General features: G+C 37.5%; 1 protein-coding gene across 2 annotated transcripts in view; it reads right to left on the bottom strand.

Moving 5' to 3' along the window:
- The window catches only part of LIN7A (lin-7 homolog A, crumbs cell polarity complex component), a 119108-nt gene that overhangs the window by 24024 nt on the left and 74096 nt on the right, over positions 1-20988 (bottom strand). Inside the window, exons 3-4 of one of the 2 annotated variants that reach the window (XM_032393766.1) lie at positions 11830-11901; positions 9278-9487 (exon numbers count right to left, since the gene is read on the bottom strand). In XM_032393766.1, coding sequence (XP_032249657.1) covers positions 9278-9487; positions 11830-11901 — 282 coding nt within the window. The remainder of the gene's footprint in view (positions 1-9277; positions 9488-11829; positions 11902-20988) is intronic. The other variant, XM_032393767.1, reaches the window with a different exon arrangement.

Raw genomic sequence — 20988 nt, 5'->3', positions numbered from 1 at the left:
GGTGTGTGCAATGGGTTCCTGTGGGAATTAGCTCTGTCTCAATTGCTATGGCATGGGCAGTGATATTTAAAGTTGCTTCTTACATTGCTTAAGAATGAATAATAACATAATAATCATTTAAATTTTCTAAAAATTTAAACAGATCAGAGACACAAAAATAAAGAGAATTTCAGGATTAGCAACAGTCCCCCCTCCCAGCCTGGTGGTCAGCCTCATTCCAGACCCATTATAAAACTCAGAGAGCTCTCAGGGTCTCAGGTTCCCTGCAGACTTCAGTTCTAGACTTTATGGAGTGGTCAAATATGATACTGTGCCATCTAGATTCAGGCAGAAAAGTGGAGAGTTCTTAGCCTATTTCTGTTCATAACATATTGGCACAATACTTCTACCAATCACCCAAAGCTAAATCTAAGGCCAGTTATGAGTAATGTAGCCATTTCTATTTATGAAAAACTTAACTTGATGTTTCCAGGAGAATTAGATAAAAGTAACATAGAAAGACAGAAAATGGTTTCTGAAGTTGCTCTCAGGTGCCAGATCTTAGTCAAGTGGTACAAGGGTATAGAAAGAAAATGTAAATAGAGAAAAAACAATACCATACTTAAACAGTGAAAAAGTATTATACATTTCATTTCATAATGAATAGCCATAGAGGGTATCAGAAATCCTTAGACTATCACCAGATTTCAGAATTGATGGACATCAAGATTCCTCTCACACTTAAAATAAAAGGAAATAAAACCTTTTTGGTAGCACCTGTAAGAGTCTGCCCCATCTGGTTCCCAACCAACTCTTGAGCTCATCTTACTTGACTCTCCATGATGCAGTCGCTCTGCTCATATTCAGCCAGTCCCACGTGGCAAGTCACGGACTTCCTTCTCTGGGTGCCCCCCCACAAGCTCTGCCCTTGCCCTCTGTCTCAGCGAGACTATCCCTACCGCTATTAAAAGTAGCTTCTCATACTCTTTTACACAGCACCTTGTTTTCTTCTCCTTTTCTCTTTCTGACACTTGTCACAGTGCTTAATTATAAGGCAGTTTTATATCTGGAAGTATAAATTTGTGTTTTTCATGTGTTTCCCCCCCCATACCCCTTGGCTTCCTTCAATCCACACCCAGGTTAAAAAAAAAAAAAAAAAAAAGACTCAAAAATAGCTGAAAACCTTTGGCTGTACAGCAGAAAGAATTGGCAGCATTGCTTTTCATCATCCAAAGACGAGATAGAATTGGGGCTGGGAGAAAGGCAAAGAGGAGGCCGCAGGGCTTCATTAACTGTACAGACAAAAAGTAAAAGGAGAAAAGTTCCCAGAGTGGGAGGGGAAGAACAGGAGTAAGGTGGGAAAAGATTCAGCACATGCTGGCCTGACAGTGGAAAACCAATTTGCCCCCAGCCTGTGGACAACTGGTCCTATTCCATAGTCCCGGACAAGTGTAAGCCCTCTGGATTTAGGACATTAGCACACTGCAGAAGGCTGGATAACGGCCCACAGTGGTCTTATTCCCTGGAACCTATAAATGTTGCCTGACATGGAAAAAGGTTCTTTGCCGATTCTTAATTAAATTAAGAATCCTGAGATGAGGCGATTATCCTGCACAATCTAGGTGGGCCCTGAATGCAACCACAAGTGTCCTTATACGAGGGACGTGGAAGAAGATTTGACACAGAAGACAGAAGGCAGAGACTTGAGTGAGGTAGCCACACGTCAAGGAATGCAGGCAGCCACTAAAGCTGGAAGAAACGAGAAAAGGATTGTCCTCTAGAGAGAGCCTCTGGAGGGAGCACAGCCCTGCTCACACCTTGGTTTTGGGTCATTCAACTGATTTCAGACTTCTGGCCTCTAGAACCATGAGAGAACACTTTTCTACTGTTTAAGCCATCAGGTTCGTGATAATTCGTTGGAGCAGCCATAGGAAACTAATCCACATCTGGAGTGAAAATCTCATTATCCTGGCCGGTGCAGAACTGAACTCAATCATCAGGGTGATTTCCTTTAGGTTGCGAGAAGTGATAGATAGATATATCACCGGTTACATATAGATTTATGTGTACATACTTATTATTATTATCAGTATCATTTTCTTACTCTCTGCCAGGCAGAAAGTTCCATGAGAGTTACAACCTTTTTTATTTGGTTCGCCATCTATACCCGGGGCTTAGCTCAGCAGCTGTCACATAATACTTGCTCTACAGATAACTGTTGAATGAATGAAAAAAAGTTGCTAAAACAGCAGCACAAAATGAGGAAAACAAAAACAACACATGGTAAAAATAACTCTGAGAAAGACTGCACCAGCAACTACACTGAACGGGCAAATACCCATTATCAGCAATCTAAATAGGGATTTAGGTCAGTCTGACCCCATGCGTAGGAAGGCTTTCTAGCATCTAGAGATTTGTCCTTCATTACTGACTAACCGTGAGTGTGTCCTGGCACCGATACGTTTTCAGTCAGTTTTACCAGCACAATCTCAGGGGATGCTCGAAGCTCCAGGTTAGCTGCTAATATCTGAGAAGCAATATTCGCAGTGCCCGTTGCTGCAGGCTGAGACCACAGGGCGGGAATACGGCAGCTGTAGCCCGTGAGCTATTGTTACCTTTCTATGGGGGAGGCCAGCCTCACGAGCCACCTCCCAGTGAAGGGGACCGGACCACCACCTGCTCAGCGTCGCCAGGTACCGGATGATACGGCGCCTTGCGTGTGTGTCATTCCCAAGGTGACTGGGATAAAACAACACAGTTGCATTTTTCGTGGCTCCTTCATAGCTGTGAGTGCAGTGTCACAGGAAGTCATCCAGAGAACAAAAACTTTCAGTACTTGACTGAAATTCCAGCTTGCACTCCTATTTAATTATAACCGAAACAATCCTCCACTCAGCTGCCGAGAAAGGTGAAGAATCTGGAAATGAGTCCCAGGCAGAGAGGAGATGTGAGGAGAATAGCTTTCCTCGAGGCCCCGGGGCCGAGAACGGAGCTGGGGACCCTCACGCCAGGCGTCTAGGGAAAATGAAGACTGAGGCTCTGCCTCCCTGCCTGCCCCGTCTGAGGTCTCCGCCTGCTCCCCTCTGACAGGCGAGCGGACACGGGCAGGGGCCGCGCATCAATCCGGGCGGTACCTGGCTGGTCCGGCCACGCGGTGGCCTCTGAAATTTCTGTGTCTGGCACGGAGCGGAGGGAGGGGTGAGGCAGCTATGGAACAGCTCAATACATCCAAACCAAGCTCTTCAGGCCCCTTCCGTATTCGGAGCCACCTGAATTCAAGTAAACGCATCCTTTTCCAAAACATTACTATTTTTAGGAACGGTTCTTAACTTTCGAAAGGTCAAAGTCCCTTGTGAGAATGTGAGAAAAAAAGGACAGACCCTTTTCCCACCAATAATGCACTTACGTAAACCCATAAAGGTTAAGATTCCTTGATCTTTTCTACAGATGGATAAAAATACTACTTTATTAATGGCTGAGAAATCTATTTACCTTTACATTACAATGAATAAGGCCAGACTGCCTGAGTTAGAATGTCCAGCTCTATCATTCAGTAGCTGTATGACCTTGGGGAAGTTCCTTTTTTTTTTTTTTCTTCAAGATTTTATTTATTTGTTTGACGGAGAGAGACACAGCGAGAGGGAACACGAGCAGGGGGAGTAGGAGAGGGAGAAGCAGGCTTCCCGCAGAGCAGGGAGCCTGATGCGGGGCTTGATCCCAGGACCCTGAGATCATGACCCCAGCCGAGGGCAGTCGCTTAACGAACTGAGCCACCCAGGTGCCTGAGGGGAAGTTCCTTGATTACTTTCTTCCTCAGTTTCCCCATTTTGAAAATGAGAGTACTAATAATAGCACCTACCACAAAAGATCATTATGGGGAAATAACAAATTCATTATGGAAAGTGCTTACAATGGTGTCTGGAGTTCAACAATTCTATATGGAGCCTTGGCTACGTACAGGGACTGTTCCAAGGCTGAAGGTAAGGCAATGAACAAAAATTACTGCTCTCAGTGGGCACACATTCTGATGCGGAGCTTAAATTTTCACAGAAAAATTTAAATTAAATTAAATTAAATTAAATTAAATTAAATTAAATTTCATAGAAATCTTATTTCATAGTAATTTTTAAAAAATCACTTTATTTTTGTTTTCTCTTTGTTCAGATAACAGGTAAATGAGATTTCCATACAGATTTCCCTTCTGGGATGCCGTAGCTCCACAGAGCTCAAATCTAAGGAATTCTAATTTTTGTGTCGTCCTCATTCCACACCCGACAGCATTTCTGCATAAGTAATTTAGACTGTGAGTACTCACCCTTAACTTGGCATAGGTATTTATAAAATGGGAAAAAAGCCAAATTCCAGGAAAACAATTTATTCTGTTCCATCCCTAAACTTTTACTCATTCATCTGTTATGCTTAAAAATCAATTAGCACTGTGCGTACACCGTATCAACAGCTTTATTTAGGATTAACTACAGAGCTGGGCAAATTTAACTGCAATCTTCCCACCAATGATGCTCTAAAAACACGCATGCATTTCAGAGGCTAATGAAGAACTCTTCTCGCGGTGCCATATTTTTAAAGTTCTTGGGCTTTTACTTTATCTTTCTGTCTTCTGCCGTCTGCCTCCCACCTGCCCTCTCTCCCATCAGTACCAGTAGGATATCATACTTCAAGTTGATTCTTTTGAACTTTCTCTGTTTAAAAAAGATTATTAGGAAATGATTATAGATTCAGATGAAGTTGAAAAGAAATAGAGAGGGAAGTCCCATGTACCCCTGACTCAGCTTCTCCCAATATTAACATCTTGTAAAAGTATTGTTTAATATTAAAAATAGAAAATTGACGTTGGCACAATCCCATGGAACTTATTCAGATTTCGTTGGGATCGACTTTTTAAATAACTAATAATTACATTTGGTAAGCATCAGTTATGATCACAATAAAGGCTGGAATTCAGTTCATGTGTGTGTATTTCAGTGTGGGTTTCTGTGTATCCATTTCTGTGGGGGCGGGGGGAGGACAAACTCTGGCCCTACCCATTTCATGCTCGACTGTTCCGAGGAACAATTGGGAGAATATCACGTAAATGCCGTTCATAAACTGTAAAGTACTAAATAAACAGAAAGTATTATATTGTAGTAGATTTCTAATCTTTCTGTTCGGGAAAAATCTCTCATTAGTAGTGTACACAGAGAGTAGATGGAGCCTACATCCTAAACAATTCCCTTCCTTCTTTAACATTTCATCGGATACAAGACTGCTCATCTCTGGATGAACTTAATTGTTCTCCACAAGGATGGAACCAGGACTGGAGCACAACGGGGTGTGAGCTGGACAGCACATTCCAGAGCTGGACCGGTCTCCTTCCATGTCTGTACACTGTATTTGTATTAATGCCCTGACACATTAACATGTTTTTGTGGGTTTTTTTCCCAACTTCCCTCATATTCCTCTTGAAATCAACTGAAATTCCCAAGCTTTTTTTTTTTTTTTTTTTCCTCTCAGGTTTTGATGTTTAGCCATTCCTCCCTGATTTTGCACATAGATAGTTGTTTTCTGGGCACAGGAGCAAGACTTCATGTAGATTCTCATTAAATCAGGCCTATTCTACCATTCTACCGAGATTTTTTTTATATGTATCTGGACTCTATCACTACATTTATTTACTGTCTCTGCCGGCTCCACATTGGCTACACCCTTTACAAATGGTCCTTTAGTCCTTTCTTAAAATTGCTGAAGACATACTTGTGCATAGAAGGGTAAAAAGGAGATCATTAAAAAGCTATAAATTCGAACTGTAACATTTTGACCTTCTGTTAATGTTAAATTTTAATTAAGCACTCAGCTCTGTTTTTACTGAGGGTTGACATAAGAAATAGCCCTACACAAAAGGCCTATGTATTTTCTAGAAAACTGTATTAGGTGATTCGATGTCTCATTTGTAAGAATCCCATGGGAAATTTCTCTGGAGCTCAGGTTTAGAAAAAAAAATTTTTTTCCTGCAATGATAGCTGAGCTGGTATGAGTTTCCTTCTGTTTTGTCTTCCAAGACACTAAGAGAGAAACGGAAAATCACTTGCTCAATTGCTGTACCTTTTCTTTATTTCTATTTATTGATTTTTCCTTCTTTCCATCATCCCACTTTATTACCTAACACGCCATGTTAATGGTTCTGTATATACATATTTTTTTTTTTTCCAGACATTATGACATATCCTTTCTAAAAGGAGGCAGGGAATAGAAACAAACATACATAATCAAGACATCTTTTCAAATATCTTTTCAGATGTTTAAAGATTCCACGGAATAATTTCTTCACTTTTTGAGTAGGACTTTAGGAAATGTTCCCCAGAGTACTTGTACTGAAGTAGTTTAGGCTTGCTTCAGCCCTTCAGATCACTTTTTTCTAAATTTTTTTTCTCAGTTTATAATGACATGTTCTCAAAATCTTCCACAGTAATTTCCCCAAATGGTACTTTAAGGTGTAAAGAGAAATAATTTGATCATTTGCTAATCTTTTCTCTTTTTTAGCTCTTCCATTATAGGGTTATTGTTTTTTCTTTAATTAAGCACTTCTATCTGACTGAAATTTATACTGAAAAGACTTCTGGATTGGGTGTTAGAAGCCCAGGGTTCTTGCCTGGGATTAACTACTCTTTGCACGGCCAGGAGAAACTCATGAAGTTTCTCGTCTATAGAATGAAAACTACCTCTTGATGAACATCTGTTCAATATTAGGCACTCTTAAAATGTATATAACTTACTTTTAAAAACTTTAAAATATGTAGTTTATAATATGTAGTTTGATTATATGGATGTGCAATATTTGAAACCCCAATTTTAGGAGCTTAAACCAGGTGGTCAGTAAGAATTATATCAGAAAGGCAATATTCTAGAGCTTGGCCACCATAAAAGCATTTATTATACTATTTCACTGAACAAATGATGCTTTGCTTATTAGCAAAAATATGTCAGAAATGGATTCAAAATTGGTGAAACTAGTGACTCATTAACTACCATGATAAATGGAACTTAACTGGTAAAATTAAAAGTTTTAAATATACATGGAATATTAAAGACTTTTGGAGCCATTCCCCACCTTTGCATGAACAGGGTGCAAAAATCTTAAGGAGGCTCATAGCCCATACCATAGGATTAGTGGCCTAAGTTTGATATTTCCAACTGCCAGTTTAATAGGATTTCTTGTTGTCTGAGACTGAATGTAAGGGTAACAAAATCCTGGCCCTGGAATGTCATTTTATCTGCCTCAAGTGAACCTTTTTTCCCCACGTAATGACTGAAACATCTGAATGGACAGAGAACTAGAATTTCTCTCTCTCCCTCTGCTCCTCCCCACTGCGTGTTCTCTCTTTCTCTCTCAAATAAATAAAATCTTAAAAAAAATAAAATAAAACAGGCCTGCATGTGTAGCAGAACTTGCCTTAAGATTTACTTTTAGCAAGGCTAGCATTAACTATCATAGGGCTACTGCTAACCCTCTTCAACCTTCTTCAGTAAACACACTTACTTATCAAAGGTGTGTGTCACCAAATTATCACAGGACAGTTCTTAAAAGACACTTTGCCTCATTTTAATCTTCATCAGAGCCCTTCGTTACCATTCGCCTTATTCCGGCTAGGAAATTCAAATGTAGAGGATGTTAGCTTATAATCATATGAATATTGAGTGATAGAGCCTGATGCATCTGATTCTACTCTCCAATACCCCCTGCAGCCACCCAGATAAAGTCACATGGTCATTGCAAGGAAAAGATGAGAGATTATGAAATGCCTACAGCTGTTTCCTTGCAAATACATAGGTTAAACAAAGGCTCTTTAGCTCCCTTGACAGATAGTTAAAAGTCAACCAACCACCCAGTAAATTGATTTCATTGACATTTATTGTTGCTATATGTATAATCACAATTCCTATTAATGTATTTTTGGTTCTTTTTTGTACTTTTCATTTTTTTCAAAATCTATACTTTAGATCTTCCCAATATATTCAGATAAACTGTAGTAAATTCATACACTGAGGCACAGATTACTTTGTGACATAATTGCATGACCTAGCTCTACTGGAAAGTTGGGCTCTGAAATGATCAGTTGAAACATGCTTTGAAACAGTCATAGTTAACCTAAAGGTCGACAAGAAAGCTCATCTCAAGCATTGTTACATGGAAAGAAGTAAATGAAATGGTAATGTTAGAATTGGAATGCTGAAGTGATATAGAATATTCGTGGATTGATGATTTTGATGGCCATCAGAGATCAGCAGAGTTGAATAAGTAGTCTGGGGTTCTACAAAACTACTAGTCAGGCCAAAAATAAAAAAAAAGGAATAAACAAAATACAAGATACAAATACACAAGAATTTACCCCCTAGTTACCAATATCACATTCCAGATGCATTTTATTTTGGATGTTGTGTTCTAAGCAGAGATCAACATGGTCACAAATAACCCAGATCTAGTTGATTAATTAAAATCTTAAGTTCTCAGGGAAAAGATCTTAGGTGAATACATAGGTAAACATTGGTCTATTCTTATTTAAACTTCTGAAATTTATGCTTTTCGATTATTTTTGATGTAAGTAGAAGTTAGGGGGAGAAAATGATTCATTTCAGATAAAGTTATTTCTTTAGCAAGTCCTTATCACATGAGGAGGCATCCGAAGAATGCAAGGGAATGAAAAAAAAAGTATGTCCATACTTCTACTTTAAAATGTTATATATTTTAATCTACCTTAACTTCATGCCAAAAGGAAAATATATAGGATGAATACATAACATAACCAAACTTTTTTGGGGAAAGAGGCTAATATATTTTTATTATAGCTGTACATTAAGGAATTAGCTGGGCATTATCTTTTTCCATTAAAATCATCCTTCCTCTTTAATTAAAATAAAAAATACAGGGTGAGGAGTTCTATCTTTATTTTTTAAATGTGTGTATTTTTCTATAGTAATTTGAATAAAAAGTGCCTTGGAATTATTATGTTCTTCTAAACATTAAGTCCATTAGAGTATCATATGGGGGGAAAATTCTACTAGTTGGGATGATTTTGTGGGATGGTTTTCTAACTAGTTCATACTTATCATTCCCAAACAGATGAAACGAGACACAAAAACTATAAAATGACTGCTTTTTGTAGGTTTATTGTCCATCAATGCTGAGGAAGCTGTTTAGACACAAAATTCTGATTTGTTCTAGGATTTCAACGTTGACTTTAGTAACAGCAGTGGGGGGGAATGTGCTTAGGGGAGAAAAGCTCTGGTTATTTTATGAACATACCACTCCGTTCACTGATAGCAGCTGGTCTCCCCTTTTGAGGCCTCCGTGTCTTTCAGCCACCCCTCCAGGAATGATGCGAGAGATATAAATGGGGGAATTTTGCTCCTTTCCTCCCATCACGTTAAAACCAAGGCCTTCATCAGTCTTTGGCAGTTCGACTACCCGAGGGTGGGAGTGGCCTTCACTAGCTGCAAAAGCTGCAACTGTTGCCTGAAAGAAAAGATGGTCATTTGGTAATAAAATGAGGGAAATAAGGCCCGTCGTATGCTTTGCAGTGGGTAGGATCGGGCAACTCCTCTTATTTTTATAGCATTCTCCTGTGAAAAAAAGAACACAGTGGGGAGGGTGCTAGCTTCATTTAAATGTCATCTATGATTCCGTTCCTTGGCAAAGCCCTGCCTGGCTATTTCCGGCTTTCTAGAATTTATCCATTATGATACAAATTTCCCTTCTTCATAAAACTCTGTCCCAGTTACCTGAGGCAGCTGTAATTCCTCCTTTTCTTGGACTCCGAAATAGCTCTGGTCCACAGACTACATCCTTACGGTACGTATGCTCTAACTATTCCGTGTATGTGTTGACCGTGAGCACCCGAAGGGCAGAGATGATGTAATTCGATTCTTTGTATGACACACAGTCTACCCCGGTGCTTGCACATAAACGTTCATGAATATTTATCCAATGTCCTTAGAAGCACTTATATGTATAAACTCTGGCGGATACGTATATAATCTTGCTATTGCCAGGCCACTGGCTTCGCAAATTTAGTTTTTAGGGTTTTTTGTTTTTTTTTTTGACTGAGGATACCTGAAGGAAAATAAAAGCTAAAACAAGTAATAAATTCAAACAGATGATTATTATTTCACATCAATATTTTGCATTATTATGAGAAGTCCTCTTATCTGGTAAGGATGTTTTCCCCTACATTTTACATTAATATTTCAACTCCTATGGCGTTGTGGGCAAAATGAGCAGCCTATGGTTCTATACCTACGTGTACAAAATTTCATTTAATATGGACATCGTTTTAAGATTCATATATTAATTTTTAAAAATAAGTTGAAAACACAACTTACCATTAGTTCCCACCCCTCATGGAAAGAAAAGAACAGCATTGAAGTAGTTTCTATCAAGAAAAGATTCTCTGCCTGCTTCTTATTTTCCACTTCCATTAACCTGCCTTAACCACAGTTGATTAGATGCCTACCATAAAGTGATTTACTCAACACTGTGAAAATATTGATTGCCAACTAGTGTACATTCTTTTCCACACACAACATTATCACATCAATTGAGCATTATGCTACTGTCTGCATTTAGTGAAATTTAGTGAATGATATGGAAATAATGGCTTGTTTTTAGCTACATGCATTTGCTCATGCAAACCTTGTCGTCATGCATAGATTTTAATGGCTGACATGGATGCAATGCAGACAGCCCAGAAACAACCAGAAAATATTGTGCTATTGCAACATTATGCTGCTATCCTGCTGTTCTACATGAATAAGAAATGAGAATGGTAAAACACTACATAATTCACTTTCCCCTTAATTAAACCATGTAGGGATCATTTTTCTGTGTGTGTTCCACTTCAGTACAAGCAAAGCATGATGTAATGATAATAACAACCTCCTTTTGCCTGGGTTAAAAAAAAACAAAACAAAACAACTTACAAATCTACAGTGTTCAGTTACAGAATGACAACTAAAAAATCAAGAGAGAAACCAAACGAGGTGATATAACACAAAAGAATTAAATGGAAAATGCTGATTATTTTCAACAGTTCTTGTTTCTTATACATTATTAGAAAGAGAAGAGCTTTTAACAAAGCAAGTCGTTGTGCATCTATTAGAACACTTCTGTGTTTGTAAAATGAGAACTACATAAGTGATCTTAGTTTAAAGTTTAAAACTATTATTTCCTAATGGTCTATTTTCCAGATAATTTCATGATCCCATCGTTATAAGATTTCTGTTAGTGTAAGATTTCCGTTAGATTTCTCTGCAATCTCTGGATTTGAGTCTTTAAAGAACGAATGTGGTAACTACTACAAAAGGTGACCGGCTTTCCCTTTAGGTCAATGTCACATTCTTTCAGCAAGCTACCCACTGCTCTGCTGAAGACAAGGAAGAATCCTGTGTCAGTGGGTCTCAGGTGAGTTCTCTTCATGTCTGACTCAAGTCAAATCTTTGGACTTGTGCAAATAAATCTTCATGCACTGAACAGGGAACAAGTTCTTTTGGATCAGAGGCCTGTGTCAGAAAACCACGTATTATTTCATACAATGAACCAGTAGATTTGCTTGTGCCAAATGGACGTTTAGTGAGTTTAATGAAATCATTCTCCTTTCTTAAGCTACAGAAGCAGCAGAAACGTTCAATTTTCCATTAGGATTTTTACCTGGGAAGTAGTACTGGTTCTAGACTCTGGGCTGCCACTGATGTCTAAATTCTCTTACAGTGTACACACGAGAATACCTGAAACACACACGCGCACAGTCAATTACTAGGTCACTGGGGTCAAGTATATTTTCAAAGTTACTCAAGCCTTACCTTTGCTGTGGCCCTGGCACGGAATTCAGGACAGCCATTAACAGTTATCGTTTCATGCATATATTGATACACCTAGAACGTTCACATAAAAAAGAAAGGAATGCGTAAGAACATTAGGAATATCAATTCTTTCACTGCAGAAAGGATGAAATATTTTCATTGTAAAACACAAGTTCTCGGTCACAAGGTGAAATAGGTCTGGATAAATTATCCCGGTGATTAGGACGAAAGATCCCTCCTATTTTTTTTTGGTGGGGGACGGTTGCGGCAGAGAAGGCAAACACTTTCATTATTTGGGTATCCGTGTTCATCAAATATAAAAACTTGTATATTTGGTTTTATAAAAACTACTTTGTCAGTAAGATTTTTTACCATTTCATAAAGCTCTGTCTCTCAAATATGTGATAAAATTATATATATATATAATATATTATATATAACTTCCTGAATCTAAGTAACACTTTAATTCTTTTTTTTAAAGATTTTATTTATTTATTTGACAGAGAGAGAGACAGAACCACCCAGGCGCCCCTAAGTAACATTTTAAAAATAGTTTTCAGGGCGCCGGGGTGACTCAGTCAGTTGAGCATCCGACTCTTGGTTTCTGCTCAGGTCGTGATAGCAGGGAGATAGAGATAGAGCTCAACACAGAGTCGCTTGTCCCTCTCCCTTTGCTCCTCCCCTCTCCCCGCCCACTCTCTTTCTCTCAAATAAATAAATAAAATCTTTAAAAAATAGTTTCCTAAATTAATATTCCACAAAACTGGGATAACAATATCTTTTCCTTGCATGTTGTAAGGTATGTTACCATTCATGAGACATTCATAATTCATAAATATAGGAGATAAATGGTATTCAGGGGCAGGGACAAGTAAAGCAAGAGATTCTTAGAACTAGTAACAGAGAGCAACATATCAGCTATGGGTTCATGTTAACATTTAAATGAAATAAAAAGAATAGAAGTAAAATCTGGACTCAGAATGATATTGTACAAAGCACACAGTTTTCGCTGACTAATGGACCAAAGTTTGAGACTTGCAGTCTAACTGGGGAACTACGAGGTCCTGATTGAACCACTTTACCACTTTGACCCTCTTTTTGCCCATCTGAGAAATGGGTGAAGAATATTTATTATGTTTTTTTACTTGAAATAATACTTTCAAGACCCCTGGCACTTAATGAGCTCTCCTTAAATAGCAGGTATTATTATTAATTACGATTTTAGACAAAACTATGAAAATTGTTGGAATGTAGTAGAAAAAAATGCTTTCCTTCTAACTGTCAGGGATGGGATTATAAAATCTGTATATCAGTGCAAAATAAATTGCTTCATCATAAATAAATCTAAGTATAGAGAATAACTCTTAAAGGATAGTTTGAAGACGTTATTTATTTATTTATTTATTTTTAAGTATTTTATTTATTTATTTGACAGAGAGAGAGAGAGAGCAAGAGAGGGAACACAAGCAGGGGGAGTGGGAGAGGGAGAAGCAGGCTTCCCGCTGAGCAGGGAGCCCGATATGGGGCTCGATCCCAGGACCCTGGGATCATGACCTGAGCCGGAGGCAGACGCTTAACGACTGAGTCACCCTGGCGCCCCTGAAGACAATATTTAGAAAAAAACTAACAAGGTTAAATATGTTAGACTTTATGCCCATTTTAAAGCTTTAAATAATAAATTGTAAAAATCAATTGTATGATGTGTAGAGGTAAAAGTCCATTTGGAATTTTGTTGGGGTATTTTTTGAGAGTGACCCATTAGCTATTCAGTAAAAGATGAAGTAGAAAATTAATATTATTTTCCACACTTAAGTAAAAAGTTACTAAAGTGAATTCAGAATGTGATTAATGCATCCATTCAACAATCGCTCTTTGAGTGTCTCAGATGGATCTCTTCCCGACATTTCTTAGCTGGCTCATCATTTCTCAAATACATTTGGTTGAATTTCCATTAATGCTGACTCATCTTTCCCAAGTGGCATGTTTAGAAGGAAAAAGACAAAGTGGCCTGGACTAGGAAGGTAGGGACACCATTCAGAATCTACCATTTAGCTTTATACTTCACTAAATAACTGGGGTATACAATTTTGGTGAGCAATCTGAATGGGAAGGGAATAGTTTTCCAGGAAAGCATTTGCGCACCCCAGGACTGGTTAATGCAAATTCTCCAGGTTACCAGCAGAGCTGCTTAACATGTTGACACGTTATTTCCTTGAAAGTGCATCACTTTGTTTTGTAGAGCTATCTCTTCCACAAATTAATTCCACTTACTTGATCTTACAGCCCATTTAAGAGCAAGATTCTCCTTACTCTGCTTCTCTTGTTAATAATCTCTCTTAAATCTGATCCCTTCATTCTATCTTTTTTAAAAAAATATTTTTATTTATTTGCGAGAGAGAGCGAGAGAGAGCGAGCACGAGCGGGGTGAGGGGTCAGAGGTGAGGGGCAGAGGGAGAAGCAGGCTCCCCGCTAAGCAGAGAGCTCTAGTGGGGCTCGATCCCCATCCCAGGACTCCAGGATTGTGACCTGAGCCGAAGGTAGAAGCTTAACCCACTGAACCACCCAGGTGCCCCTCCTTCGTTCTATTTTAACTCATTATATCTCTTGCTCAAAACTCTGCATCAGTGTCTTCACTGGGTCTCCCACCACCAAACACTATTGACTTTAGTTATCATTGTCAAGGACCTACCTGACCATGTCACTACTGTGCTTCTGGCTGTCTACAACTCTTAGAGTAAAGGTTGCAAAGTCAAATGCCTACAGGAGTCAAACCAGTGACAATAATGCACAACCCAGGTTTTTCTCTAATTTCATTTCCCTAGTTGTTTTCCTCCACCCTCACTGTTCCCCAAACATATACACCTTCCTAACTGCCTAGACCTTTGCTCTGTTTGGAATGCCCTTTCACCTGCCAGACTCTCATTTATCCCTGTTTAACATGATACTAAAAGACCCAATTATCATTTTCTCTGTTCCTTGTTCTTGGCCTCCTGCAAGCAGAGAAATCTCTCCCTCCCTCCTCGGTTTTGAACCATTTGAATTTGTCTGGGGTCATTCTGGTGATCTTTTCCAGGGAAAGTGCTATCTTTGCTTGCATCCAAGGATGTTTATGAGGACAATCATTAGCCAACAATTAGGATGATGAAATTGATGAAAGCAAATGCTAATTTTGTAAGTTCGTAAAATAAAGTAAATAAAAGGTTAAGAATAATTATCTTTAACATTGCAATTTGAATTGTGAATTAAAAAGTGGAGTATGCAAGAGGCCGCAGTATGTATAGATAACACACAGGTCCTGCAGACATCACGTATGCATTGTATGTTCTGGGTTGGTTACTTGATTTCACTGGGGTTCAATTTTCTCACTTGAAAAATAAGTCTTAGAGTTGTAACTAACTTCTAGGTCTGTTAAGAGGATTAAATAAGTTTACAACAGTTTGCAGCATGTAATAAGTTTATTTTAAAAACAGCTATTATTATTACTATTATTATTAATATTCAATGTTTCCCAACTTATTTGACACTGGGATCTTCTGGGAAGAATCTCCTAGGACTGGTAGTCCATGAACACATTTTACAGAGAATTGATGGAAGACTGTCGTTCTCAGCTGGGGTTGTTTTTGCACCCTAGGAGACATTTATTTGGCAATGTCTGGAGACATTCTGGGTTGTCACAAATGGGGAGGGGAATGGTGCTACTGGCATCTATTATTAGAAGACCGAGAAGCTGCTAAATACCCTACAAAGCTCAGATTAGCTCCCCATAACAAAGAACCATCTGCCAAAACGTCAATAGTCTTGAGATTGAAAAACCCAGAACTAAGAAATCATGCTATATCATTTCTTCTTATACATAATAATTAGTAGGCCATAAAAAGGCACTTGTGTAGCACTGGGTAAAGGATCTTATAAATAAATAAAAGGGTCTTGTTCAACAAATATCTTTTGGAGTAAATAATCATGATTCTGGTGAGCATTTAAAGAGGACTTGCTCTAGGCCAAGTGTAATGCTAAGCATTTGATATCTGTAAGTTCATTCGATGCTCACAGCTTATGATTCAGGGATTCTACACACAAGGAACCAGCCACAGAGACCGTAACATGCCTGTGACCACGCAGGTAACGGCAGATTTGGTGCAGAGATTCAGATGTAATTGCCTCCAAAATCTCTTCTCTTTCAACCACACAAGGCTTTCTTATTAAGACAGCATCAGACTACTACTATTTTGGCAGCATTGGGGAAACAAAAACATGGAGATATCACCAGTATTTATTTATATTTTGAATAAAGCCATCTAGGTTTAATATGATGCCTACCATTATACAAATGGTAGCTGCAAATGTATAATACAATTCGGAAACTAACAAATTCATCACTCCAAATGAAAGTGAAATAGCATTTTTAATTAACTTTTATGATTATAATATACTAAGATTCAAAGAAAAGAAGTCAAATATTATTGTCACTCTTTTCTCCTGTAAAGCACCACAGATTCTTATCAGTTGGTCTTTAAACACTGGCTGACGTGGTCTAGTTAGAGAGTCAAGTCAAAACTGGGAGATATTAGTTCTATTTCCATTAGTTATGTTGCCTTATGAAAGTTACTCAGTTCATCATTTTCTGGGGACCCAATGTATCCCTACTTAGCTTACTTTTCAAAGACAATTGTACAGATATTTGTAAAACTTTGAAGGAAGTTGTTATAGAAAACTAAAATATTTTACCAGATGCCCTGAGAGAATTCTTTTTTTTTTTTTTTTTTAAGATTTTATTTATTTGACAGAGAGAGACACAGCGAGAGAGGGAACACAAGCAGGGGGAGTGGGAGAGGGAGAAGCAGGCTTCCCGCAGAGCAGGGAGCCCGATGCAGGGCTCGATCCCAGGACGCTGGGATCATGACCTGAGCCGAAGGCAGACGCTTAATGACTGAGCCACCCAGGCGCCACTGCCCTGAGAGAATTCTTAAAGGGAAAACAGAAAATGGTTGCATGAGCTTCAACAAGGGACAGTGGGGCTTACAGCTTCCAGGATCAGTTGGGTCTCCAAATTTCTGGACAATTTCAGCTACAGCATTTCTAACCCCATTCCATTTAGGTAAGATGGGTTTAATTCCTACTGAAAGTAAAATAATTTCTAGAAACTCTTGTACAGGTTTTAGCTTACATTTTTATATTAGTAATTTACTAACTTTGAATAAGTCTCACAGATTCAATAGCGTTTTGAGTATCTGGAACTTACTCCAAGCTATCGAAAATTTACAAATACAGATCAATTCAATTAAGGTGATGGGGTTGCTGTCAGTTGATTCAGAAAGTGCGTTTAGTCATTCATTCAGCTAACAATCATTTAAGAGTTACTCTAGTCACTGGGCCAAAATATGAAGGAAAAAAAAATTAATGGCTCCTTCTAAAACTTCAAATGAACGTTAACTTTCACTGTAAATTTAAAATTTTTTAAATAAAAGATTTACTCTTACTTTATATTAACAAGCAAATAGACTACTTTTTCTGGATGGAAATTCCATCACTGAGAGAATAGCAAGTACAAATGAAGTAAAAGCTTCTCTTTTACTCCAATTTATTTACCAAGTTTATAACAGAATTACCACTTAGATATGTTAAGCTGAACAGGTAAAATTCTACTGCGATAGGATTTTTGCTTTTGAGCTTTCATTTATACACAGGTTACGTAGACCATATCAAAATATACACTTTACATTGAATCATTCTTCTTGGTCTTGAGAACTCTGATTGGTACAGAGAGGTAGGTAAGGGCTGACAAATCTATATCATGAGTTTCTCATCCTGGGTCTCTTTTCTTTGTAACTTTAAGTGACCTACTATCTATGCATCTACATAAAACCCTATCTTCAAGAGGCAGTCAAAAAGGATAAAATATGTGGCTTCATAAACCATAACCCATGATTCTTATTAAATTCTTATGATAATAGCTACTATATATCTATTATTATTATTATTATTATTATTATTATTATTATTATGTGCATTCCTAAGATGCAATTGAAACTATGCCTTTAGAATTTAGCTGCTTGGCCAGCAAGTGTGGAAAACACCTTGAATTCGAAATTAGATTTTGATTGTTCTGTCTTCTGCTCTTACAGTTTTACTGTCTTTTGTACTTTGGTGTTATTTTGAAATTGCTGTGTGAGGCAGATACTGGGTAGGCTCACCTGCCCTAGCTCCCATTCTCAACCTCCTCCTCCCTGCATTGCCTCACCATAGGACCCAGTTCTGTCCGGTAAGAATTTAACTGGAAGTAGGTGAGAGGATTCTGGGAAAGTGTTGTTCTCTTGGTATAAGCGCTATCCTTTTTTCCTTCTCTACTTCTTGTCCTGAGTGTGAATATGATCAGCTGTAGTACCAGCCTACCACTGCAAGAGAAAGGCCATGAAAAAGTATAGATACCTGGTCCGATTACTTGGAGCTCCTGAAACACTGTAAGGAGCTGCCTTTATCTCTCAACTTGTAATGAAGAAAAATAGTCTTATTTGTTTAAGCCACTGAAGTTGGATTTTCTGCTACTTTCAGCCAAGAGAATTCTTGATTGCTATATTATTCGAGTAAATATTATACAGAGCTGTGCTATCTTTAGAGTCCGTTTTCTTTGAGACCCCTCCAATTCCAAGAGTTATATAATTTGTTCATTAAAAATTAATGCAAATTTGTTAATATCAGGGTTTCGAAACTGAGAGAGGAGGGTAGTTTAGAATGTAGTTAAAAAAAGTAGACACCAACTCTTAGGAAAACTTTGCTAAGAAAATGAAAATACAATTTGACTGGGAGAAAATGTTTGCAAAACATGTATCTGATAAATATCAGCTTCATATCCGGAATATATAAAGAACTTTCAAAAGTCAATAGTAAGAAAACAATCCAATTAAAAATTGGATAAACTCTTTGAATAGGCATGTCATCAAGGAAGATCTATGGGTGGTAAATATGAAAAGATACTCATCATCAAAGATATTCAATATCATTAGTCACTATGAAAATTCAAATTAAAACCATCATTAGATACATCTACACTCTTTTAACATGTCTAGATTTTTTTAAAAAATTGACAACACCTAGTATGGGCAAGAATGTTGACCAACTACACTCTTGTACATTGCTGGTGGGAATGCCAAATGGCACAGCCATTTTTGAAAACAGGGTAACAGTTTTCTATAAAGTTAAACATACACTTATCTTAAAATTCCCTTATCTACTTCTAGCTATTTGTCCAAGATAAATAAAAACACATATTCATACAAAAATGGTATGCAAATACTTATAGCAGCTCTATTCATAATCACCACAAACTGGAAACAATTAAAATAGCCTTCAACTGTGAGGGCGCCTGGGTGGCTCAGTCGTTAAGCGTCTGCCTTCGGCTCAGGTCATGATCCCGGGGGTCCTGGGATCGAGTCCCACATCGGGCTCCCTGCTCCGCGGGAAGCCTGCTTCTCCCTCTCCCACTCCCCCTGCTTGTGTTCCTGCTCTCACTATGTCTCTCTCTGTCAAATAAATAAATAAAATCTTTAAAAAAAATAAAAAAATAAAAAAAATAAAATAGCCTTCAACTGTGAAAGAATAATTAAATGGAAGTACATGTATACAATGGAATACTGCTTGGCAATAAAAAGGAAGAAACTACTCATACATGTGATGACGTGGATGAATCTCAAATGGGTGTTGCTTGAGTGAAAGAAGCCAGACTCCATGATTATTTCATTTATATGACACCCTGGGAAAGGCAAAATAATAGGAATAAAAAATAGATCAAAGTTGCCAGAAGCTAGAGGTGGGGACGAGTTGACTACTAGGCATGAAGAAATTTTGGGGGTATTGGAACTCCTGTATCTTGATAATGGTGATGATCATGTGATTGTATGTGACAATTAAAACTCTTAGAATTGTACACTGAAAAGAGGAAATATTATTACTCTATGTAAATTATACTTCCATAAACCCAAATTTTAAAAAAGCAGAAAATATTTTGAGATGAAAATATTCTGAAACTTCATCATGATTTTGGAGATTAAAAACAAGGGCTTTGGTATACTAAGACCTACATATATTTAAAATGTTGAATAGAATAAAAAGACGACATTAGTTCCAATGCCTTAAAGTTTATAAATGTGGAAAGCAACATATACTTTAATGGATGGTAACACTTCTTTCAAGTACAGGATGCTCCAGAGATTTTGTAGTACCTCATTCTGAACAGGCTGGCTCCTAAAATGTTAATGGAATTACAATTAGGATTAAATACACTCCTCTATATCAGTGACTAGAAAAAAGAAATAAACCTTTCAGCAACATTGTGAAAAATGAAAATTACATTAGACCAAGGTACCTCAAGAGGGGGAAAATAAAGTGGAAAGACAAATGATCAGACTTATTAGAGCAAATTAGTGAGAAACATAGTCCAAATGGGAAAATGATATGGTCCAAATCCTACCACATTATAGTGTTCCTTAAGACTTGTTAAATGTATAGTTTTTATTTAAAAAGCAAGTAAAAATGTGCATTTTGAAAATAAGAAAAAGCCAATAAAAGTATTAAGACTGATATTTGTATCTGTATTTATAATTTTTAGTGGTTTTCTTGATTTTTCAGATTTGGAAACTCAGATAAGAGTTGAATAAAAGAAAGTTATTTGATATGGTATCTTGATTTCAAAATATTTAAATATTCTAATGATATTAAAAGCAAAGATTGATCCCTTTTCGTATCCTTTTATAACTATAGGCCACCTGGGTAGTTGGACAACATTTACAATATTAAGTCACAATATATCTATCATAATATATAAAAATATGGAAGGTTTTCTGAAAGCAGATTTTAGGCAGGGGAGGTATTTAAAATGAATTTGACTCTAAATTTAATTGCATTTAGTGGAGTGGAGTCCATGCATGCAAAAATCAAGTGCCCTGATGTGAATGTGTATACTATACTTCATACGGCTGAAATAAAATAGAGATAGAGCTTAAGTTACTGAAAATATAATCTGTTTATTTTAGGAGGTTTTATAGAAATAATTCCAGATCAACTGAAAATTGGTTCATCTATTAAGGAAGAGATATTTCAAAAATACCTAATTTTTGCCTTGAGTTTTTCTTCCATTTTGGAAAAATGGCAACCATAAATAAATGT

The sequence above is a fragment of the Phoca vitulina genome, unplaced genomic scaffold (assembly GCF_004348235.1).
Source record: "Phoca vitulina isolate PV1807 unplaced genomic scaffold, GSC_HSeal_1.0 scaffold76, whole genome shotgun sequence".
Taxonomy (NCBI): domain Eukaryota; kingdom Metazoa; phylum Chordata; class Mammalia; order Carnivora; family Phocidae; genus Phoca; species Phoca vitulina.
This window is presented reverse-complemented; position numbering and strand designations above follow the sequence as displayed.